This window comes from Tachysurus fulvidraco, chromosome 1 (genome assembly GCF_022655615.1).
Source record: "Tachysurus fulvidraco isolate hzauxx_2018 chromosome 1, HZAU_PFXX_2.0, whole genome shotgun sequence".
Taxonomy (NCBI): Eukaryota; Metazoa; Chordata; class Actinopteri; order Siluriformes; family Bagridae; genus Tachysurus; species Tachysurus fulvidraco.
The window spans coordinates 19,775,525-19,800,235 of NC_062518.1; the positions used below are offsets into that span (position 1 = coordinate 19,775,525).

The following is a 24,711-nucleotide window of genomic DNA, read 5'->3' on the forward strand; positions in this document are numbered from 1 at the left end:
GATTTTTACAATTAAATTTCACTTCCGCTTTTCGTGGTTTTAAGGTTTTGGCGCTCTCTATTGGCTGAAGAAGGCACGTGCTTGAAAGCATCCCTGTTGTTAGGCAACGCAAACCACAACACAACACAACACAGAGCAACTAGCATCAAGGTTCAAGTTAAATGAATTAAGCTGCTCGGTTTCTTCTAAAGTAGAAATTTCTGCTAAAAAAATGGCTTTCTCTGAGGTCTTGACTCAAATTGGCTGGGACAGAAAATTTGACATTCCTGTGTCAAGCACAGGGAATACAAAATTGGAGGATGAGGTAAGGAAATACATAAAAAGACAGATATGGTAGACTATTAAAGCGGTAAAGTAAAGCGTTTTACAACGTTATTAACCATTATCAATTATAATGACTAGTCAAGGGTTCTGCGCATGCGCCGAAAGCTTACTCTCCGTATAATACGCTTTAATTACAATAGTTTTATACTGAAAGATCTTTCCAACATCTTATCACAATGCACAAGAAGCTTACTTACTCTAAACGCATTTTACAGTAGAAATTTATTTCCACATGATATCTCTAGAAAATATCATGAGCATCAGAACGAAAACGATCATATATGATGCAAAAATGTGTATAAAAAAAATCTCCCAACAGATCCAGAGAAAGCAGAAATATGTATTAAATCTAGAAAACAAAGTGAGCCAGTACATGGAGCGGATGGGTGCCGTGACCGAACATCTGAGAAACGTCCAGCAAGAGCGCACTTACACTCAGGTGAAAAATGATCTAGTGTTTTTTTTTTTTTTGCCTAGTGTTTGACCAAAGAAGCAGTTTATTTTCTAAAAAGCTACCGGTGTAGATTTGTGATCGATTAATATGTGACGTGTCTGTGTGCAGGCTCTGTGCAGGGCTGTAGAGAAGCAGAAGGAGTCTGAGATGCACTTCAGGGCCTTGGCTGACAGAGAGGGAGGACGACAGCTTCAGGAGATTTCCAAGCTGCGGAACGAGCTCATATCGCTGCGAAAGAAGAAGAACCCGCGGGAGGTTATAGATTTTCTGCTCATGTTGTGGTGAACAGGGTTTATGTATCTCGCTATGTTAAATTGTGAGATTGAGACTTAAGTTCTTACATGGAGTACGTAAAGTCTCACTTTCGCATAACATACAATTCCATAATGACCAAACATATGATGGAAATCTGAAATAATTTCTTCACTGCTTCAGAACTACATCTTCAAAGCCACAGAGAAGATGGAGGAGCTCAAGAGTCAGCTGAAATGGAACCAGCAGACTTTGGGCGCCTGGCTGGAGGAATCAGCTCGCAAAGACGAGGACACTATGGCCATCGTCAAGTATGCTCAGCAAGACGAGAGCAGGATTCGCGTGAGTCTGATATCTTCTTTTTAATCGTAGCAACTTTACACAGGTGCATATACTAGTACAGTGAGTGATCCCGAAGAGCTGATAATGTTTGCTAGACTTTACACAAGATACGTGTGCATACCAAGTTTACAAGATGTTCTTTCGTGCCGTTGATAAAGAATCTTCGGCCTTGTGGGTGTGTGACAGACACAGATAGTCTCTCCGAGATAATATGACTCAGAACCACTCAACCACAGAATTGACCTTTTTTCTGAAAGCCGACTGGATTGTGCAGTCTGTTTTAGACATATTGACCTATTTATTTTCTACAAAACACTAGACGTGTTCTTGTACTGTACTGTATGTGCCATACAGAAGCTGACTCTGAGCATGGAGAAGCTGAATCTGGAGTCAAATCAGAAGAGAAAAGCTTTGGAGAACGAGTTCACCGAGACCATCATGACACAGGTCTGTTGGATCGTGTTAGTGGCCGTTACTTTTCTCTACAAACAAAATCATCTTCAGGTTCAAGTCCATTACATTTACAAGGTAAAATCTGTGCATGTTTGTGTGTGTGTGTCAAGCACAGGTGGCTATGGATAAGACGGTCGAGATGGTGCAGAAGTCCCACGTGGAGACGCAGGAGCTGATCAGCCATTGGGAGAATTCCATTGAACAGATGAGGCAGAAAGACCAGGATCTGCAGCAGTGTGCTCTGGTATACAGCTACACTAATGTATCAGCTGCACACATGCTTGTGGGAAATAATGATAGGAAAGTTTTATTTTTATTTTTAGCTGCTGGCAGAGACGAACCAGATGATCTATGAACGTAAAGCATTGATAAAAGAGAAGCAGAACTTCCTAGCTAACGAGGTAGAGAACAACAAGGACTGTGAGAAGAAGATCGCCACGGTTGAACGCCAGGCCAACCGACTACGCCAACAGTTTCAAGAAGAGGAAAGCAACTTTGTTCAATTGCAAGATGAGGCATGTTTTTATACATGCACCGACTACAGTACATTACCTACATGCTTATAACGAGAAGGGTCTTATATTAACGTGTTGCTGTTTCACAGCTGGTGAGCCTCAAGGGCTGTGTGGATCGCACTGCTACAGACGTCAAGGCTAAGAGATCCCACTTAGCGAGCGTTAAGAAGGACATCAGTGATAAAACGGCAAAGTAATTCTGCCTCATTGTTACAAAAAGATTTAGCGGCCCGGTAAAGTGGACAGAGGACGAAGGAAGAATTCGTACACCAGTTAATTATAAAATAAATTTCAGTTCTCTTAGGTAAAACCTGCTAACACTCGAAGCTCTACTGCTCACTCTGTATTCCTTGCAGTTTAGAGGATATGCAGCTGTATAACGTCGCTCTAGAAGCAAAGATGCAGGCCGTGACCGAGGAAGCACTTAGCGTGGAGGAGAGAGCTGCTCAAATGGAGCAGCTGCACAGAGACCATGAGAAAAACCTTAAAGTGAGCACTCCACCAATCATCTTCAAGCGTTCAAACACACTCTGGTATAAAATGGTATGATCTGTCTTACTTTTTGTCCCTGACCTTAATTAATCGCAGCGTGTTTGTTTGTATACAGGAAATTGACACTCAGCTCCAGCGGGAACATAAGTTCCTCTTCCAGAAAAAACAGGAGCAACAGACGCTGCGAGCCAAGGAGAAGAATGTCGTAGCGGATATCTCAGGCAGTCGTGTAGCTCTGTCCAGCCTGGACAGCCGCCTCAGTAAACTGGACCAAAAGGCTCTCAAGCAACAGGACTACATCAACAATCAGGCAAGGAATTTAAGCAGTCCTGCAGTCTCCTCATGGTCCCAAATGTTGTCCTCAGGTGCCTCTAACTGAAAGCTCATGGTGCAATTTTCTTTACCAGGAGTTCCAGGTTCAGTTTCTGGATGGGAAAATTGCCCATCTGAGTGGCAACTTGAACAAGGAGGAGAAACAGGTTCTGGAAAAGCAGGTCTCTGAGCTGAGTGCAACACTGGAGGAAAAGAAAAAGGGAGCTGCTTTGCTTGCAGCACAGCTCAAGAAGCTTCAGGTGAAGAGAAAGTGGTAACAAGCAGTACCAGGGGTGAAGCATATTGACCCTAACACCCGTGCATACGTGTGTTTTCAGAACGATATCCGCTGCGTGAGGAAAGAGAACGAGAAGACGGGAGCAGAAATGAGAGACCTGACCACAAAGATTGACGAATTGAACCTCGTTGACGACAAATTGAACAAAGACATGAAGAGAATTCATCTCAAGAAAAAGGTCCTCACTTACAACAACATTCCTTTGGGCTAAATTACAAGTGTTCTGCTCTTTTATGACTCGTAGCTAAGTTGTAAGTGACCACAGGAAACCTACATCAGAATCAGCACTGGTTAAAGTAGTAAACGACCTGACTATCTGTTTGTGTTTTTTACTTTAGACGGTCACATTTTGTCGAGACAGAAAAGTTTGTATAGATCGTACTTGATAGACTCTGTGCTGGTTTACAAGGACCACATCACATGCAGTCTGCTTGACACTCTTCCTCCATTAGGACAGCATAGTGGAGAACAATATCCTGCAGCTGGAGGTAAAGCACCTCAGGAACCTGCTATATGACAAGGCGGACGGCGTCTTTTCTCTGGAGAAGAGGAAGCTGCATCTGCAGACAGCCATGAAGGAACGGCAGGAGGAGATCGGTGTGCATTGGGAAATTCACAGCAAGCAGCTCAAGATCACCGAGCAGGACATGCAGGAGGTCAGGTGGGACATGATCAGGAAGACAACATTGGCATTTGCATTATAGCTACTATATAGAGGTAACAAGTGAGACTTCTAACCGCATGTTTGTGTGGTTCAGAACACGGTAAGAGTTAGTCAGTGTACATCAAAATGAACGAGGACAGCCATCTTTTTTTTACTTGGTGCTACTGTCCCATGTTCCACGTCCCACGACTCACCACTTACTGCCTCCTTGCAGGACCCAGTTGTACGCACGACTGTCCAAAGTTGACAAGATGAAGAAAAAATATGAGATCGTCACCATTTTCATGGCTGCACCAGAGGGTGAGGAAGACAAATCGCAGGCCTATTACATTATTAAGGTAGCAACATTTTCCTTTTCAGATGGTAATAATTTAATTCCATACTGTAGCATAGATCTGATTGCCGATCTGTCTCAAAGGCGGCTCAAAAGAAAGAGGAGCTTCTTTACAAAGTAGACGATTTGGACGGCAAGATCCGCAAAGCAGAGAAAGAGAACAAGGCACTGGAAAACACCGTGCACTTGTTCAATAACCATGACAGCACCCATCGGAAATCCTTCAACAGGGTCACAGAATCCAGTACGTGCACGACTTCCCGTATCCCTATATTATTTGTTGTTAGTTGTATATGGTAACTGCAGGAATTAATCATTCACTAAACCATATCCAGGAAGTGAAGTTCGACTATTAAAACCATTAACCATTGTGTTTTCACTTTGTAGGTCCTGAGTATCAAGAGAAATTGAAGTTAGAGGAACAGAAAAGGGCATCAGATGAGAAGGTCAAGTTCATGAGACGCCAAATCCGAGAGCTGCAGGAAAACATAGAGGTACGTCTGATACACTGGCATTTTAAAAAAAAAGATTATTATTTTTTTTTTGCCTCGATTCCCACCTCCGCCTTGTGTGTGCGGAGTTTGCATGTTCTCCCCGTGCCTCGGGGGTTTCCTCCGGGTACTCCGGTTTCCTCCCCCGGTCCAAAGACATGCATGGTAGGTTGATTGGCATCTCTGGAAAATTGTCCGTAGTGTGCGAGTGTGTGAGTGAATGAGAGTGTGTGTGTGCCCTGTGATGGGTTGGCACTCCGTCCAGGGTGTATCCTGCCTCGATGCCCGATGACGCCTGAGATAGGCACAGGCTCCCCTTGACCTGAGAAGTTTGGATAAGCGGTTGAAAATGAATGAATGAATGAATGAATGTATGAAACCAGCCATTCGTTATATTATATTCATTACTCAGGAGTGACAGTGAAAAATATGGTTATGACTGTAAGGAATGTAAGTTGTCGAGGAGCAGATTTTTGTTAATATTTAAGAGATGCTTATCTCAGGTTTGTTCCTTCATGGTCTGATTGATATTTCTGGTTATATGATTAACCTGTATATAATGGCTCATATATGATAATGCACGTTTCACCAAACAAATACATGCTGAACATTCCACAAATTCCACTTTTCTGTAGGAACATCAGGAGCAGCCGTCTCAAGAGTCCTGTTGTTTCAATGTACAGTGTCACTTTGTGAACCCTTTAGAGATGTCTATATTTATTTCAGCATAAATATGACCTATATGGCCTATGAGCTAAAAACATATATTATACTTTGTAATTTAAGACCATTGGTACGTTCCCAGAAGTGGTCAAACAACAAATCACTCCAAAAAGCATTATGTACTGTAGGATAGATATTACAGGGGAACTTCTAAGCAATTCCGCAAATCTGGGCAAGTACATTTACATTTACAGCATTTGGCAGATGCCCTTATCCAGAATGACGTACATAACGTGCTTAAATCTCTAACATTGCATCATTAATGCTGGCTCACTAGGTTACATACATACATAAGATACCATGAGTTTAGTCAAAGGCAAGTCAAATGAAATCTCAAGAGACAAACATTTAGGACAGACAAGGGCAAACTTTTTAATCCGGCCCGCCGAACTCGTCCAAGTTATATTATTAAATTAAATTTTATTATAAAGACACCACAATCATTTTACCTAGCTGTAATTCCCATCTTTCCCCGGCAGATGGCGCACCCCGAAGACATTGACATTGGTTACTGTCTACTTCATTTTGTCGCTTTGCACTTGCAGCCCTTCAGTAAAAATGAGCAAATCGAAGAAAAGAAAAGTAGACAATGAGTGCCGAGTAATAAAGACAATAAAGAGTGGACAACAAAATATTTTTTCACTGAAGTCCGATCAACAGCTGTATGTCTGATATGCCAAGAAACTGTAGCAGTTTATAAAGAATAAAACATCAGCCGTCATTTTCCCAACAAAACATGCTAACTACGCTAGTAAACAGTCTCCACAAGAACGGGCGGCTACAGCTCAGTGATTGACGGCTAATTTACAGACTCAGCAAAACCTTTTTCACAGACAAACTGCGATTACATCGGTAATCAGCATTTTTGCCTCAACTAATTTATGGATGAATCTGCATGAACTATATTAAAGAGAATCGCTTTATTTAAGGTGAATAAAATCCCCTACTTAATGGAGCTCAACATTAACTGAGCCGCAGCCACACACCTGACTCGTGTGTGCAGAGTAGGTGATATGTACCGGGTAGTGTACACTGTTCTTGGGTTTGACGAGTCCAAGTTTGAACACAATTTTGCTCAGTGAAGCATGGTGATGGTGGTAACACCCAGTGGTGTAGTCTAGTTTTTTGTAGTGAGTATACTGTGATCCCCCCCCTCCCAGCCTCATACGCACCCATCCTAGAGCGACACCCCATAGGCACCACCACACTCACTAATGCATAAAATATGCATACATGTAATTTAGAGCATTATTAAAGACTGCTTATGTGTTATCAACATTCCAATTTATTATAAGCAACAAAAGACAGTCAGCTGATAAAACCTGTGCTCCAGGTCCCATATTCATATAACATTTAAGGCTAAATGTAATCAGACAGTTGGCAGCACCCATTGACTTTCACAGTAGGAAAAAATATAGACTATGAAAGTCAGTGGGTGCTGCCAACTGTCTGATTACCAACATTTTTCAAAATATCATCTTTTGTGTTAAACAGAAGAAAGAAACATACAGTTTTGGAACAAATTGAGGGTGAGGAAATAACACAATTTTCATTTTTGGATGAACTTTATACCTTTTAAGAGCTACATTTAGCATTAAATGTTATATGAATATGGGACCTGGAGCACAGGTTTTATCAGCGGTCAATTTTCAATGTACATTTAATAGTGAAGAATAAACATTTGTTCAGTTTTAACACCAACACTTTTTCATTGCAGAATATTATGAACTGAATGAACTGGTAGTTTACAAAGCTTTCCAAATACATAGACGGGGTGAATTTATGAATGAAAGTTCTGTCACAAAACGATATTGTTACGTATTCTCACGCTTTCTAAGTGGCATTTCCTAGTGGGTATACGGAAATCCTTGGCCTTTCCTAGTGGGTATACAGCGTATACCTGCGTATCACGTAGACTACACCACTGGTAACACCATGTTTTGAGCATTACCCTGGACCTCTGGGTTGCTTTTTTGACTAATCACTTCTGATGTTTTCATTTAAAAAAATAGATTTATATTCTCATATCTCACAGCTAGAAAGGTTTGTTTTCATGAAGCTGTTTGGGGATATGGTAGCCTAGTGGTGAAGGTGTTGGACTAACAAATTGGAAGGTTGTGAGTTCGATTCCCAGGTCCACCAAGCTGCCACTGCTGGACCCCTGAGCAAGGCCCTTAACCCTCAATTGCTCAGTTGTATAAAGCATTGTAAGTCGCTCTGGATAAGGGCGTCTGCTAAATGCTGTAAATATAAATGAAATGTAAATGATGTCCTATTTGCATACTAGCAAATTGTTACCAAACAGGTATATTTAGTTGGAGCTCTAATTCCTTTAGTTTCACATCCACTTCAGTATTATTAGTTATTTTGTATAGAAAGTGGGTTTTGTCTTCTATGATTCACATATGGTAATTATTTAACCCACAGGAATCTTAAGGTTAGTTGTAGATCTGCATTCCACTGTTTTTTTCCCCTTTCTTTCTTTGTCAGGCCACAAGCAGCTCACTGACCAGCCTACAGCAGGAGGAAGCTGCTCAGAGAAAAACAAACGCAGATCTCGAAATGCAGATCGTCTCTTTGAAAAATGAGCTAATTTGTCAGCAGGAAAAACTGGACAGGGCCACCAAGCAGGTCAGGTGTCTTGTATCTATGTAATTCAGTTTGAACCTGATAGAGTACCTTGTTTTTTTTCTTTTCTTTTATTCATTTTTTGCATATCTTACTTGGAATGCTGTTTATACATACATAACAGGATTCCACAACAGGGTGAAACTATTCTGTAGGGGAAAAAAGTCTTGTTACAAAAAAGTGTCTTTTCTATTTGGTTTTTCTCTCTTCCTTAAAGACCAAATTGTTAAATTTGACATTATTTATTTACACTACAGTTCCCCAAGCTGACAAACGCGATCCGCACTAGTAAAAACACCACAGAGGAGACCTTTGAGGAACGTGACCTCAAGCTGAAAGAACTGAAAGACTGCAAGAAGGCGAAGAATAAGATGCTTCTGGAAGTCACGGAGCAGCACCCGGACCTCCGGGCGACAGTACAGATGTACTTCGTGCAGGTAAACAGCTGCACAGTGCTCAAATGGCAATCGTGAACATGGAAATTGTGTGTAAGTGATATGTTTTCTGTCATAGGCCGGGCTTGCTCTTCCTTCTCCCTCATCAACCCCGTTAAGCAGGACCTCAAAGCTGAGCTCGGCACATAGTTCCGCTTCTCTCAGGTAAACCACTGCAGCAAACGAGCACTTCATATTCATCAGATGAATGCAATACTTCAAAGCTTTTCCTTGGCCAATCAGAGCATCACAGTTGTATATTAATTAATGTGTTTGTTCCTTCACATGTTAGACGTTTCAGATAAACAGATATTATTATTAATATTACAAACATCAGTATTTTGTATGCTTTTTGACCAGATCTTCCAGAGTCTCAGGGCCATCAGCAAGCAACAGCGCCAGAGGCTTGGCAGTTCACTCGCCCTCTATTAAAACGGTTGAGTTAAGCCTAGGAATTTCCATGTCCCCTCCACTTTTAGCTCAGTCTCTGGACAGTGACAGCAGCAGGAGCAGTAACAGCAACAGGAGCGGTAGGACCATCAGGAGCAGCCGTCTCAAGAGTCCTTAATCAGTTCTTCTTGTTTCACTGTACAGTGTCACTTTGCGAAATGTCTATATTTCTGCATAAATATGACCTATATGACCTATAACCTAAAAACATTATATTATACTTTGTATTTTTTTTATTCAGAAAAATGTTCCAATATTATATTTGTGTGATTCTGTACAAATGGAGGAAATTTAAGACCATTTGTACGTTCCCAAAAGTGGTCAACCAACAAAGATCACTCCAAAAGCAATATGTAGGGTATTACAGGGGAACTTCTAAGCAACTAAAGGCCTGTTTTACTTTGGCTTATGTTGATGTTCATCAGTCTGCTATCAGGTGAACACTGAACCACCTCGGTGTGCAAGGAGAAAGCCAATACTCTCCAAAAAGAACATTGCCCATTAAATTTGCTATCATATGTGAGACAAGCCAGAGGACTATTGGAAAAATACTTTGTGGAGGAATGAACCCAAAATAAAACTTGGAATTTATGTTCCATTATAAGAAACTACTGTCTGTGAAACATAGTGGTGGTAGTATCATGCTTTGAGCCTGTCTTGCTGCATCTGGGCTAGGACAGTCTTCCATCATCGATAGAACAATTAATTCATAATTATGCCATTTTTTCTCAATAATAAAATAAAGAAGTGTAATATTTTCGGCTCATTTGTTTGATTTGTATTCACCTTGTTTTTTTACTTTTAGGACTTGTTAAAAAATAAGTTGGGTTTCATACAAACACAGGAACTCGTATGGACGTATGTACTCCTGCAACCCTATCGGCTTATAGGAAATGCTATAATTAGCAATGTTGCGCAATAAATAATTAAATAATTGCTATACTTTTTTTGCTGCACGTCTTTCTGCAATGCTGAAAATGTAGGTTTCATTTTGTACACGAAAGAATGTTTTTATTCAAAAACACCTGCCGTATATTAGAATACATTTACTGTAAGGGAATGTCCATAAAACACTAACAGCGGCGATAAACATTAGCTTATAAATAATTAGCAGTTACTATAGAAACTCAGTAATATTCAAATTTTCATATATTTACACATATACTGTATTTCACATGTTTACACAACGGACCTTCTCAGTGTTGTTAAATTAAAATGAAATTAATTATTTTACTTTGAAACGTGATTTAAATCACAGCATCTGTTGATAAGATTTCAGAGTTTAAAGAAAAGTTGTGGTATGTGGATTAATAATTTATCAGTGGGTGGAGTTTGTGCACCTGATTTACTGGAACTGCTGCTGTTGCATGTCAGCACCAATGAAATTTGAGAACCAGCCCTATAATAACGTGGTTATAAGCAGCACTACACACACACACACACACCTCTGCAGCTAGGACAGCATCAGCAGGAAACATGCTACTCGTAATCCTTTTCGTTGGTGCGGTTCTTTTTACAGAGGAGTCAGTAGGTGAGTTCGATAAAGATAAAATCCGATGCAATTATTTATGTTTTTGATTATTGGCTTATGTTAATATTAAGATATTTTCTGTGGATATTTTCTAAAAAGTCTACACACCCCTTTTACAAGTGCAGAATTTTAAGATTTTTTAAAAACTTACATTAGCCTGGTTGTGTGAGTGTATGAGCTGATCAAAGAACACCATACAGTACATGCTCAGTACATGAAGTGAAACATGGTGGTGGCAGAATCATGCTACGTGGCTTTTTTGGAATAAATTCTGCAAATTAAGAAGTGTGTAGACTCAATTAAAAAAATATTTACGAGGGAAAATAGGAATTCGAGCCGTTTATAGTTAGTTTTAACACTTCTATTTGTTGTAACTCGAACAGCATTGGTTATTTTGACAGATTAAAGGTTTATTCTCCAAAAGTATTGTAATGAGACCTAATTACTCATTTAAAAAAATGCTATTTATGTTCAAATTTGTACTTAGGTATAAGAATGAAATGAAGTCGAAAGTGAATTAGACTTTTTTATTTTGTTTTTTTTATCCTTTTTTTATAACAACTTTGAATGTTTTCTGCCTTTTTTTTAAATCGCCTGCAACCAAAGCTCAGACCACATCGGACACAAATGGAACAGCTACCACTGATGTTTATAGTAAGCATTTTATTTTTTACCTTCCAGAAAGTAAACTGAAAAATAAAGCAGATTGGTAAAGTAAATTTTTTTCCTGTGTCCTTTAACTCTGAAGATGTTATACTTAGATACAAGACTGGAAACTTGTGAAATCGAAAGTAACTTATGAATAAATAACGATGTCAATCACAAATTCTAGCCAGTTCTTGTAAAATTCAAATAGAAAAATAAAAAAATAAAAAAATAAAACTTTTAATTCTCCTAAATATAAATTTTGTACTTCAAGTCCTAGTATGTTACATAAAAGAAACCGAAATAATCCATGATAATTTGTGTGTAAGGGCATAAAGTTGAAATTATGTACAAATTATGTTTTATTGGATTTTATTAATACTAATTTTGTCTGTTTGTTTTTTCGTCTGTTTTTGCATCCAAAGCTGGAAACGGATCATTCACAAGCGCTACCACATTGTCTAGTACAAGTAAGCATTTTAGCTTTTTCCTATCAAAGCTTCAAATACTTTGAAAACCCATGTGGCAAAATATGCCATGGTCTATGGATAAGACCAAAGTAGAACCTTTTGATGTAACTTAATTCAGGTTCTCTTCAGCTAAGACTGGGGCTCTAGTCAAAACAGAGGGACTCATGGTACCAATCCTATATTAGAACTGAAGATGAAGGAAGATTTTTATCTTTCATTATGAGAATGACCAAAAATCAACAAAAGGGCTGTGAAGAGAAGATCCCCTCATAATCGTTAGATCTGGATTATTTTTTGCTATAGTGTATATTACAAAAAAGCTGCATTAAAAATGGTTAACTAAAGGAGAATGTATAATCTGTTTTTTGCTGTCTGTTTTTAAAATGCTTGCATCTAAAGCTGGGAGCACATCAACCGATACCACAAGTAAGCATTTGATATTTTTCCAGTGCTTTGAATAATATATAAACATGTGTCACAGTCCATGCATAAGACCAAAGTAGAACCTATTAAGTTTGAGCTATATTCAGTTATTACTAACTGAAGATGAAGATGAAGGAAAAAGCTAGGCAAGTGAAGGAAAAAATCACTTATGAAGTTATCAGCAATGAAAATCAGTAATTAAATACATTTAATCAAACATTTTCCAAATAAAAAAAATCCTAGTGAGTCATATAAAAAGAAATCCCCCAAAAAGTCTATGCTAATTTGTGTGTAAAAGCCTACAGGAAATTGACACATAAAATATGTTAAAAATTATGTACAAATTATGTTTGTAGATAATGTTTTATTGAATTTTTTAAACAATAATTTTGTCTGTTTGTTTTATTTCGTCTGTTTTTGCATCCAAAGCTGGAAGTGGATCAATCACAAACACTACCACATTGCCTAGTACAAGTAAGCATTTTAGCTTTTTCCTATCAAAGCTTCAAATACTTTGAAAACCCATGTGGCAAAATATGCCATGGTCTATGGATAAGACCAAAGTAGAACCTTTTGATGTAACTTAATTCATCTTGAAGCATGTAGGTTCTCTTCAGCTAAGACTTGGGGCTCTAGTCAAGGCAGAGGGACTCATGGTAACAATCCTATATTAGAACTGAAGATGAAGGAAGATATTTCTGCATCATTAAGCTGCATTAACAATGATTAACTAAAGGGGAATGTTTATTATGCATCCGGGTGATTGAACTTCTCAATTCAAATATTTCTTTAATACATAAATACTTATGTATAGTAATGAAATGCAAAACTTAAGTATTTTCCACCCCAACTAAGCAAAATCTGTTGAAATACTTTATATAAGCACATACATACTCATTACATATTAAGAATGAAATTATGTTTAATGTAAATTGAAGTTATTATAGTAAACTTGTTTTATCTGTGTTTTTTTTGTCTGTTTTTAAAATGCTTGCATCTAAAGCTGAGAACACATCAACTGATACTACAAGTAAGCATTTGATATTTTTCCAGTGCTTTGAATAATATATAAACATGTGTCACAGTCCATGCATAAGACCAAAGTAGAACCTATTAAGTTTGAGCTATATTCAGTTATTACTAACTGAAGATGAAGATGAAGAAAATTTTCATCTTCCATTACAATAATAACCAAAAATCACTTATGAAGTAATCAGCAATGAAAATCAGCAATGAAATACATTTGATCAAATATTTTCCACATAAAATAAAAAAAATCCTAGTGAGTCATATAAAAAGAAATCCCCCCCAAAAGTCTATGCTAAATTGTCTGTAAAACCCTACAGGAAATTGACACATAAAATATGTTAAAATTATGTACAAATTATGTTTGTAGATAATGTTTTTTTGGATTTTTTAAATAATAATTTTGTCTGTTATGATTGGTCTGTTTTTGCATCCAAAGCTGGAAGCGGATCAATCACAAGCGCTACCACATTGCCTAGTACAAGTAAGCATTTTAGCTTTTTCCTATCAAAGCTTCAAATACTTTGAAAACCCATGTGGCAAAATATGCCATGGTCTATGGAAAAAAAAAGAAAAATCCTAGTGAGAGATATAAAAAGAAGATTTGTAAAGTCAATTATTTCCTGTGTTCAGAATTTTCCTGTGTCCTTTAACTCTGAAGATGTTATACTTAGATACAAGACTGGAAACTTGTGAATGTAATTGAAAGTAACTTTTGAATAAATAACGATGTCAATAACAAATTCTAGCCAGTTCTACTAGTATGTTATATCAAAACATCCCAAATAATCCATGATAATTTGTGTGTAAGGGCATAAAGTTGAAATTATGTATAAATTATGTTTGTAGATGTTTTATTGGATTTAAAAAAAATCCAATAAAACATTATCTACAAACATAATTTGTACATAATTTCACCTTTATGCCATTACACATACAAGTACATGCAAGTTCTAAGTACTTACATACTCATTACATATTAAGAAGAAATTATGTTTAAAGTAAATTGAAGTTATTACAGTAAAGTTGTTTTATCTGTTTTTTGCTGTCTGTTTTTAAAATGCTTGCATCTAAAGCTGGGAGCACATCAACCGCTACCACAAGTAAGCATTTGATATTTTTCCCACGCTTGGAATAATATATAAACATGCGTCACAGTCCATGCATAAGACCAAAGTAGATCCTATTGAGCATGAAGCATGGTGGCGGCAGCATCGTGTTATGCGGCTGCTCCTCTTCAGCTAAGACTGGGGCTCTAGTCAAGACAGAGGGAATCATGGTTAAAAAAATGAATCATTAACAATGGCACAAAGCCTGCAAGCCTATATTAAGTTTGAGCTATATTCAGTTATTACTAACTGAAGATGAAGATGAAGAAAATCTTCCATTACAATAATAACCAAAAATCACTTATGAAGTAATTAGCAATGAAAATCAGCAATGAAATACATTTAATCAAACATTTTCCAAATAAAATAAAAAAAATCCTAGTGTGTCATATAAAAAGAAATCCACCCAAAAGTCCATGCAAATTTGTGTGTAAAAGCCTACAGGAAATTGACACATAAAATATGTTAAAATTATGTACAAATTATGTTTGTAGATAATGTTTTATTGGATTTTTTTAAATAGTAATTTTGTCTGTTTTTGCATCCAAAGCTTCAAGCGGACCAATTACAAGCGCTACCACATTGTCTAGTACAAGTAAGCATTGTAGCTTTTTCCTATCAAAGCTTCAAATACTTTGAAAACCCATGTGGCAAAATATGCCATGGTCTATGGATAAGACCAAAGTAGAACCTTTTGAGTAACTTAATTTAGGTTCTCTTCAGCTAAGACTGGGGCTCTAGTCAAGACAGAGGGACTCATGGTAACAATCCTATATTAGAACTGAAGATGAAGGAAGATTTTTATCTTTCATTATGATAATGACCAAAAACCAACAAAAGGGCTGTGAAGAGAAGATCCCCTCATAATCGTTAGATCTGGATTATTTTTTGCTATAGTGTTGTATATTACAAAAAAAAGCTGCTTTAACAATGGTTAACTAAAGGGGAATGTATACTTATGCATCCAGGTGATTGAACTTGTCAATTCAAATATTTCTTTAATACATAAATACTTACGTATAGTAATGAAATGCAAATACTTAAGTATTTTCCACCCCAACTAAGCAAAAGCTGTTGAAATATAAGTACATACATACTCATTACATAATTAAGAATGAAAGTTATGTTTAAAGTAAATTGAAGTTATTATAGTGAATTTGTTTTATCTGTTTTTTGCTGTCTGTTTTTATAATGCTTGCATCTAAAGCTGGGAGCACATCAACTGATACTACAAGTAAGCATTTGATATTTTTCCAGCGCTTTGAATAATATATAAACATGTGTCACAGTCCATGCATAAGACCAAAGTAGAACCTATGAAGTTTGAGCCATATTCAGTTATTACTAACTGAAGATGAAGATGAAGAAAATTTTCATCTTCCATTACAATAATAACCAAAAAATCACTTATGAAGTAATCAGCAATGAAAAGCAGTAATGAAATACATTTGATCAAATATTTTCCAAATAAAATAAAAAAATCCTAGTGAGTCATATAAAAAGAAATCCACCCAAACGTCCATGCAAATTTGTGTGTAAAAGCCTACAGGAAATTGACACATAAAATATGTTAAAATTATGTACAAATTATGTTTGTAGATAATGTTTTATTGGATTTTTTAAATAATAATTTTGTCTGTTTTGTTTTGTCTGCTTTTGCATCCAAAGCTGGAAGCGGATCAATCACAAGCGCTACCACATTGTCTAGTACAAGTAAGCATTTTAGCTTTTTCCTATCAAAGCTTCAAATACTTTGAAAACCCATATGGCAAAATATGCCATGGTCTATGGAAAAAAAAAAGAAAAATCCTAGTGAGGCATATAAAAAGAAGATTTGTAAAGTCAATTATTTCCTGAGTTCAGAATTTTCTGTGTCCTTTAACTCTGAAGATGTTATACATAGATACAAGACTGGAAACTTGTGAATGTAATTGAAAGTAACTTTTGAATAAATAACGATGTCAATAACAAATTCTAGCCAGTTCTACTAGTATGTTATATCAAAACATCCCAAATAATCCATGATAATTTGTGTGTAAGGGCATAAAGTTGAAATTATGTACAAATTATGTTTGTAGATGTTTTACTGGATTTAAAAAAAATCCAGTAAAACATTATCTACAAACATAATTTGTACATAATTTCACCTTTATGCCCTTACACATACAAGTACATACAAGTACTAAGTTCTTACTTAAATTGAAGTTATAATAGTGAAGTTGTTTTAACTGTTTTTTTGTCTGTTTTTAAAATGCTTGCATCTAAAGCTGGGAGCACATCAACCACTACCACAAGTAAGCATTTGATATTTTTCCAGCGCTTGGAACAATATATAAACATGTGTCACAGTCCATGCATAAGACCAAAGTAGAACCTTTTGAGCATGAAGCATGGTGGCGGCAGCATCGTGTTATGAGGCTGCTCCTCTTCAGCTAAGTCTGGGGCTTTAGTCAAGACAGAGGGAATCATGTTTTTAAAAAAATGAATCATTAACAATGGCCTGCAAGCCTATATTAAGTTTGAGCTATATTCAGTTATTACTAACTGAAGATGAAGTTGAAGAAAATCTTCCATTACAATAATAACCAAAAATCACTTATGAAGTAATCAGCAATGAAAATCAGCAATGAAATACATTTAATCAAACATTTTCAAAATAAAATAAAAAAATCCTAGTGAGTCATATAAAAAGAAATCCACCCAAAAGTCCATGCAAATTTGTGTGTAAAAGCCTACAGGACATTGACACATAGAATATGTTAAAATTATGTACAAATTATGTTTGTAGATAACGTTTTATTGGATTTTTTAAATGATAATTTTGTCTGCTTTGTTTTGTCTGTTTTTGCATCCAAAGCTGGAAGCGGATCAACCACAAGCGCTACCACATTGTCTAGTACAAGTAAGCATTTTAGATTTTTCCTATCAAAGCTTCAAATACTTTGAAAACCCATGTGGCAAAATATGCCATGGTCTATGGATAAGACCAAAGTAGAACCTTTTGATGTAACTTAATTCAGGTTCTCTTCAGCTAAGACTTGTGGCTCTAGTCAAGACAGAGGGACTCATGGTAACAATCCTATATTAGAACTGAAGATGAAGGAAGATTTTTATCTTTCATTATGATAATGACCAAAAATCAACAAAAGGGCTGTGAAGAGAAGATCCCCTCATAATCGTTAGATCTGGATTATTTTTGCTATAGTGTATATTACAAAAAAAAAAGCTGCTTTAACAATGGTTAACTAAAGGGCAATGTATACTTATGCATCCAGGTGATTGAACTTGTCAATTCAAATATTTCTTTAATACATAAATACTTATGTATAGTAATGAAATGCAAATACTTATGTATTTTCCACCCCAACTAAGCAAAAACTTTTGAAATACTTTATATAAGTATTTACATACTCATTACATAATTAAGAATGAAAATTATGTTTAAAGTAAATTGAAGTTATTATAGTGAATTTGTTTTATCTGTTTTTTGCTGTCTGTTTTTAAAATGCTTGCATCTAAAGCTGGGAGCACATCAACTGATACTACAAGTAAGCATTTGATATTTTTCCAGCGCTTTGAATAATATATAAACATGTGTCACAGTCCATGCATAAGACCAAAGTAGAACCTTTTGAGCATGAAGCATGGTGGCGGCAGCATCGTGTTATGAGGCTGCTCCTCTTCAGCTAAGTCTGGGGCTTTAGTCAAGACAGAGGGAATCATGTTTTAAAAAAAATGAATCATTAACAATGGCCTGCAAGCCTATATTAAGTTTGAGCTATATTCAGTTATTACTAACTGAAGATGAAGTTGAAGAAAATCTTCCATTACAATAATAACCAAAAATCACTTATGAAGTAATCAGCAATGAAAATCAGCAATGAAATACATTTAATCAAACATTTTCAAAATAAAATAAAAAAATCCTAGTGAGTCATATAAAAAGAAATCCACCCAAAAGTCCATGCAAATTTGTGTGTAAAAGCCTACAGGACATTGACACATAGAATATGTTAAAATTATGTACAAATTATGTTTGTAGATAACGTTTTATTGGATTTTTTAAATGATAATTTTGTCTGCTTTGTTTTGTCTGTTTTTGCATCCAAAGCTGGAAGCGGATCAACCACAAGCGCTACCACATTGTCTAGTACAAGTAAGCATTTTAGATTTTTCCTATCAAAGCTTCAAATACTTTGAAAACCCATGTGGCAAAATATGCCATGGTCTATGGATAAGACCAAAGTAGAACCTTTTGATGTAACTTAATTCAGGTTCTCTTCAGCTAAGACTTGTGGCTCTAGTCAAGACAGAGGGACTCATGGTAACAATCCTATATTAGAACTGAAGATGAAGGAAGATTTTTATCTTTCATTATGATAATGACCAAAAATCAACAAAAGGGCTGTGAAGAGAAGATCCCCTCATAATCGTTAGATCTGGATTATTTTTTGCTATAGTGTATATTACAAAAAAAAAGCTGCTTTAACAATGGTTAACTAAAGGGCAATGTATACTTATGCATCCAGGTGATTGAACTTGTCAATTCAAATATTTCTTTAATACATAAATACTTATGTATAGTAATGAAATGCAAATACTTATGTATTTTCCACCCCAACTAAGCAAAAACTTTTGAAATACTTTATATAAGTACTTACATACTCATTACATAATTAAGAATGAAAATTATGTTTAAAGTAAATTGAAGTTATTATAGTGAATTTGTTTTATCTGTTTTTTGCTGTCTGTTTTTAAAATGCTTGCATCTAAAGCTGGGAGCACATCAACTGATACTACAAGTAAGCATTTGATATTTTTCCAGCGCTTTGAATAATATATAAACATGTGTCACAGTCCATGCATAAGACCAAAGTAGAACCTTTTGAGCATGAAGCATGGTGGCGGCAGCATCGTGTTATGAGGCTGCTCCTCTTCAGCTAAGTCTGGGGCTTTAGTCAAGACAGAGGGAATCATGTTTTTAAAAAAATGAATCATTAACAATGGCCTGCAAGCCTATATTAAGTTTGAGCTATATTCAGTTATTACTAACTGAAGATGAAGTTGAAGAAAATCTTCCATTACAATAATAACCAAAAATCACTTATGAAGTAATCAGCAATGAAAATCAGCAATGAAATACATTTAATCAAACATTTTCAAAATAAAATAAAAAAATCCTAGTGAGTCATATAAAAAGAAATCCACCCAAAAGTCCATGCAAATTTGTGTGTAAAAGCCTACAGGACATTGACACATAGAATATGTTAAAATTATGTACAAATTATGTTTGTAGATAACGTTTTATTGGATTTTTTAAATGATAATTTTGTCTGCTTTGTTTTGTCTGTTTTTGCATCCAAAGCTGGAAGCGGATCAACCACAAGCGCTACCACATTGTCTAGTACAAGTAAGCATTTTAGATTTTTCCTATCAAAGCTTCAAATACTTTGAAAACCCATGTGGCAAAATATGCCATGGTCTATGGATAAGACCAAAGTAGAACCTTTTGATGTAACTTAATTCAGGTTCTCTTCAGCTAAGACTTGTGGCTCTAGTCAAGACAGAGGGACTCATGGTAACAATCCTATATTAGAACTGAAGATGAAGGAAGATTTTTATCTTTCATTATGATAATGACCAAAAATCAACAAAAGGGCTGTGAAAAGAAGATCCCCTCATAATCGTTAGATCTGGATTATTTTTTGCTATAGTGTATATTACAAAAAAAAAGCTGCTTTAACAATGGTTAACTAAAGGGCAATGTATACTTATGCATCCAGGTGATTGAACTTGTCAATTCAAATATTTCTTTAATACATAAATACTTATGTATAGTAATGAAATGCAAATACTTATGTATTTTCCACCCCAACTAAGCAAAAACTTTTGAAATACTTTATATAAGTACTTACATACTCATTACATAATTAAGAATGAAAATTATGTTTAAAGTAAATTGAAGTTATTATAGTGAAGTTGTTTTAACTGTTTTTTGCTGTCTGTTTTTAAAATGCTTGCATCTAAAGCTGGGAGCACATCAACCGCTACCACAAGTAAGCATTTGATATTTTTGGAACGCTTTGAATAATATGTAAACATGCGTCACAGTCCATGCATAAGACCAAAGTAGAACCTATTGAGCATGAAGCATGGTGGCGGCAGCATCGTGTTATGAGGCTGCTCCTCTTCAGCTAAGACTGGGGCTCTAGTCAAGACAGAGGGACTCATGGTTAAAAAAAAATGAATCATTAACAATGGCACAAAGCCTGCAAGCCTATATTAAGTTTGAGCTATATTTAGTTATTACTAACTGAAGATGAAGATGAAGAAAATCTTTCATTACAATAATAACCAAAAATCACTTATGAAGTAATCAGCAATGAAAATCAGTAATGAAATACATTTAATCAAACATTTTCCAAATAAAAAAAAAAATCCTAGTGTGTCATATAAAAAGAAATCCACCCAAAAGTCCATGCAAATTTGTGTGTAAAAGCCTACAGGAAATTGACACATAAAATATGTTAAAATTATGTACAAATTATGTTTGTAGATAATGTTTTATTGGATTTTTTTAAATAGTAATTTTGTCTGTTTTTGCATCCAAAGCAAATCCAAAAAAATCCTAGTGAGTCACATAAAAAGAAATCCCCCAAAAAGTCTATGCTAAATTGTGTGTAAAAGCCTACACGAAATTGACACATAAAATATGTTAAAATTATATAAGTCAATACAGTACATAAGTATTAGAAGTGAAATTGAATGAAACTTAATGAAGTTTATGTTTGTAAACAATGTTTTAATGAATTGCCTCCAAAGCTCAGACCACATCGAACACAAATGGAACAGCTAACACTGGTGTTTATAGTAAGCAATTTATTTTTTACCTTCCAGAAAGTAAACTGAAAAAAAAAGCAGATTTGTAAAGTCAATAATTTCCTGTGTTCAGAATTTTCTGTGTCCTTTAACTCTGAAGATGTTATAATTAGATACAAGACTGGAAACTTGTGAATGTAATTGAAAGTAACTTTTGAATAAATAATGATGTCAATCACAAATTCTAGCCAGTTCTATTAAAATTCAAATAGATTTTTTTTTAATTAATCTCCTAAATATAACTTTTGTACTTAAAGTAATAGTATGTTATATAATTTTTTTTGGTCACTTTTTAAAATTCTTGCATCCAAATCTCACAGCCAATTGTACCCAAAACCATCTTACACCATTACACCTTTCATCATTTTTACAACTAAGCTATATAACTATATCATTATCTTCTAAAACTACACGTAAATGACTACTGTTTAAATAAAAATAATTACAGTTAATTTTAATTACAGTTAAAATAATTACAATTCCAACCAGATTGACTAAAAGGAAACTTAAGTGAAGTGTATATACTTGCACTGCTAACACGATTGGGATAAAATAAAACGATCCACAGATATTTAAAGTGATCTGTGTTTTCAACAGTGTATCCTGTCCGTCTCGGGCTGCGAGCTTTCATAAGAACTTCTGTGCCACTGGATAAAGATAAAGCCAATGCCATTTTGCAGCAGGTAGGAAGCTTTTAAATTGTTCAATATGTTCCAGGAGGAACTCAATTTAAGATCGAGAAAGCTGAATTTCAAATTAATTTTAGATTTTTTTCAAATTTGTTCACTATATCATGAGATCGTTAAAGTGATTTCTTGCAAATAAATACGAGGCAAATATGGAATGGATTCTAAGATAAAAACTTGATTCACTCTGAACAGGCGACGATGTGTTTGCGAGAGAGCCGGGTTTAGTTGCAGGAAGAAATATATTGAAAGAGAAATTTTGCAAACACACTTTTTTTTTTGAGAATCACTTCAGTTTGGAAACATGAGCTAATCAGTACAAATCGTGCTAAACTGTAACGTTCTTGAATTAAGGTACTTTCTTTATAAATAAAAAAAAATAATGGTTTTTAAGGGGAAAACCTTCAGGTTAGAAGGAAAGTTACAGTTTAGTACCGTTGTTCTGATTAGCTTGAATTTTTCTAGTAGTTCATTTTTTAATATTAATCAAGTATTAGAAAGTTCTAAAACAGGGTTTCCTTCATGAGCAGTAGAAAAGAACGTGTTAGAAACATTACTGGAACATAATCTTTATCTTGCATGAGGTATTTAAAAAAAACAACAACAACCAAAACCTTTATATCATTTACTGAGATGTTAACCTAACGAACCAATTGCTGACCTCTTCTTTTTCTCTCTCTCTATTTTTCTCTGTCTCTTTTTTAAAAATATAGTATTTAGGATACATAGCATACTACAACGTAAGTGGCAAAGTAACAAGCATTAAGCAGTTATGAAGTACTGTATGAAGAAGGTTTGGGATTTTTCAAGGACTTCAACATTTTTTTTTTTTTTTTGCAAATCATTGCCTTTGCAGTTCTTTTGAAATTATAATTTAAAGTTATAGTGAAACCTTGTGTAAGGATATAATCAAAGCAACTATGTAAATTGAATGAATGAATAAATTAATGAATAAATGACTACATTGTTTTTTTTTTGTTTCTTGTCTTTTTTTTTTATTTTTAAATTTCTATTCCTTGCTAATTTTCTCAATAAATTCACCAATCAGCCACTGCAATTTATATACACTATTTATTGTAGGTGTGTATTATTGTTTTGCACAAACAATCTGGTTTTTCGGTATGCTGTTTACACACATGACAAAATCCTGTTGATAATTAAAGAAGTGAAAGAAGTGTAGAGAAGAAACAAGAGGCCCAGAAGGTGTGGTCATTAGTACATTGGCCTGAAGCTAGAAGTAACAATGGAAAGGAAAACCTCCCTCAGCTTGCATGAGGAAGAAACCTTGAAAGGAACAGGTTTTTTTTTAAACAACAGACAGTGAGAGTTTAAGCCCTGAAATACTTATGGTTAAGTAGAAACACTGACGTGTCTAAAGGAAGCCATCCACCAAAAAAATCAAGGACCAGATAAAGAGGGTCAGATAAATTCCCAAGCGGTTATCAAGGAAGAGATCCACATTTCAGATCGGAGAAAGATAATTATAGCTGCAGGACAATCATAGAATTCTGTTTCCTTGGTGAGTCATTTGAAATCCCATTTCAAATTTGGTAGAAAACATATTGAGGGCTTAAGAAACATGAAGAAATGGTCTATGGTTGGTGTATGATACTGTGATACTGTACAGATCTGGATCTAAATGGAACCAATCAGATTATGTAGCAGGTAAGAAACTATGAAACGATTCCAGATGTTTTCTCATTTTAGAGTATAATTGATCGTTTTGTTCGCAAAACCGAAATTTGAGTTCAGAACTTTATGTATTGTTTTAAAATCTTTGCGTTCAAATAATATTTTTTTCTGCAGCTTGTTTTCTGATCAAGCTGAAAACTTTCTGTAACTATATTACACCTAGGTTCTAATTTATACATGGTTTTTTGGCTATAATCAGATTACTCAGGTTTCAGCAGGCTTTGATTTGACATGGTTAACGATTAGCTATCCTTACAATTCCTGATCCTTGGTCTTCGTGATATTTTTGGCAAAAAAAGTATCATTTCGCTCTGTTAATGAAGTATGAAATTATATGAAAAGAAAGCTGTCAGGGTTCACACACTTTAAGATTATAACGATATTGAAAACACGTCCATCTGAATCATTTCAGCTCCTGAATGATAGATTATTCTGTACATTTGATACTAGATCTCTAGATTTAATAAAATATTGGAACCGCGGTAGAAAAGTTTACTTAAAAACTTAACCGGAGAATAATGGAGATGGAACGTTAACATCATTTACTAAGATAGATTTCCTAAACGCTTACTTCTGAAGTTAATTCCATCTCTCTCTCTCTCTCTCTCTCTCTCTCTCTCTCTCTGTCTCTCTCTCTCTCTCTCTTGCTTTCTCTCTCTCTATATATTTTAAATTATATTGTAATTATAGATTTATGATGGTCGCTTCAAATCACAGGTTTATGTTAATGCGCTCATGTTTATTTTGTTCACTTCATTACAGCAGAGTTTTAGTATCACCATAGAAGGATTAACAGGGGAGACCAGTTCGCTTCCCCCTCCCTCATAGAGTGAGTTTGGGGAAGCCAGGATTCCTACCCCAGTTTTATTCCATCAACAATTGTTGCAGTTTCCCTGTTTAACCACTAGAAATTATTATAATGCTATGGGGCAAAAATAAATAAATAAAAATAAAATAAAATAAAAAATACATTAAAAATCATTAACTGATGACTCAAAAGGGCTTATTAATTAGCATTATAATGGAATTTAACCTGTATGGAGTTATAAACGAGGACTTTTTAGATCTGGTATATATTATTAGG

General features: G+C 35.3%; 2 protein-coding genes across 36 annotated transcripts; both read left to right on the forward strand.

Annotated features, from left to right (window-relative positions):
- Window positions 1-74: 74 nt before the first annotated feature.
- Window positions 75-9,924, forward strand: ccdc39 (coiled-coil domain containing 39). Its single transcript, XM_027148517.2, has 20 exons — window positions 75-304; window positions 644-763; window positions 887-1,033; window positions 1,214-1,372; window positions 1,727-1,819; window positions 1,941-2,069; window positions 2,149-2,340; window positions 2,430-2,533; window positions 2,697-2,829; window positions 2,948-3,142; window positions 3,240-3,404; window positions 3,483-3,620; window positions 3,895-4,103; window positions 4,321-4,444; window positions 4,525-4,684; window positions 4,828-4,934; window positions 8,145-8,285; window positions 8,540-8,719; window positions 8,796-8,881; window positions 9,077-9,924. The coding sequence occupies exons 1-20, from the start codon at window positions 212-214 to the stop codon at window positions 9,282-9,284; spliced, it is 2,883 nt and encodes a 960-aa protein (XP_027004318.2). The 5' UTR covers window positions 75-211; the 3' UTR covers window positions 9,285-9,924.
- A 636-nt stretch (window positions 9,925-10,560) lies between these two features.
- LOC113644113 (uncharacterized protein YBL113C-like) lies at window positions 10,561-22,904 on the forward strand. 35 transcript variants are annotated; one of them, XM_047810157.1, is made up of 21 exons: window positions 10,561-10,697; window positions 11,304-11,351; window positions 11,768-11,812; window positions 12,212-12,238; window positions 12,665-12,709; window positions 13,239-13,265; window positions 13,701-13,745; window positions 14,338-14,364; window positions 14,921-14,965; window positions 15,578-15,604; window positions 16,039-16,083; window positions 16,638-16,664; window positions 17,228-17,272; window positions 17,892-17,918; window positions 18,482-18,526; window positions 19,146-19,172; window positions 19,736-19,780; window positions 20,400-20,426; window positions 21,193-21,240; window positions 21,847-21,932; window positions 22,649-22,904. In XM_047810157.1, the coding sequence occupies exons 1-21, from the start codon at window positions 10,643-10,645 to the stop codon at window positions 22,709-22,711; spliced, it is 876 nt and encodes a 291-aa protein (XP_047666113.1). In that variant the 5' UTR covers window positions 10,561-10,642; the 3' UTR covers window positions 22,712-22,904. The 35 variants fall into 35 exon arrangements, with proteins under 35 accessions (XP_047666113.1, XP_047666126.1, XP_047666120.1 ...); XM_047810170.1 differs by lacking the exon at window positions 19,146-19,172; XM_047810164.1 differs by lacking the exon at window positions 17,892-17,918.
- The last annotated feature ends 1,807 nt before the right edge of the window (window positions 22,905-24,711 follow it).

Excerpts from the sequence above, each read along its gene's own strand:
- ccdc39 (XM_027148517.2), top strand. The coding sequence starts at position 212 with ATGGCTTTCTCTGAGGTCTTGACTCAAATTGGCTGGGACAGAAAATTT. Across the intron at positions 4,104-4,320 it reads CAGGACATGCAGGAGGTCAG|GACCCAGTTGTACGCACGAC; the intron begins GTGGGACATGAT and ends GCCTCCTTGCAG. Across the intron at positions 4,685-4,827 it reads CAACAGGGTCACAGAATCCA|GTCCTGAGTATCAAGAGAAA; the intron begins GTACGTGCACGA and ends TTCACTTTGTAG.
- LOC113644113 (XM_047810157.1), top strand. The coding sequence starts at position 10,643 with ATGCTACTCGTAATCCTTTTCGTTGGTGCGGTTCTTTTTACAGAGGAG. Across the intron at positions 13,266-13,700 it reads CACATCAACTGATACTACAA|CTGGAAGCGGATCAATCACA; the intron begins GTAAGCATTTGA and ends TTGCATCCAAAG. Across the intron at positions 16,084-16,637 it reads TACCACATTGTCTAGTACAA|CTGGGAGCACATCAACCACT; the intron begins GTAAGCATTTTA and ends TTGCATCTAAAG.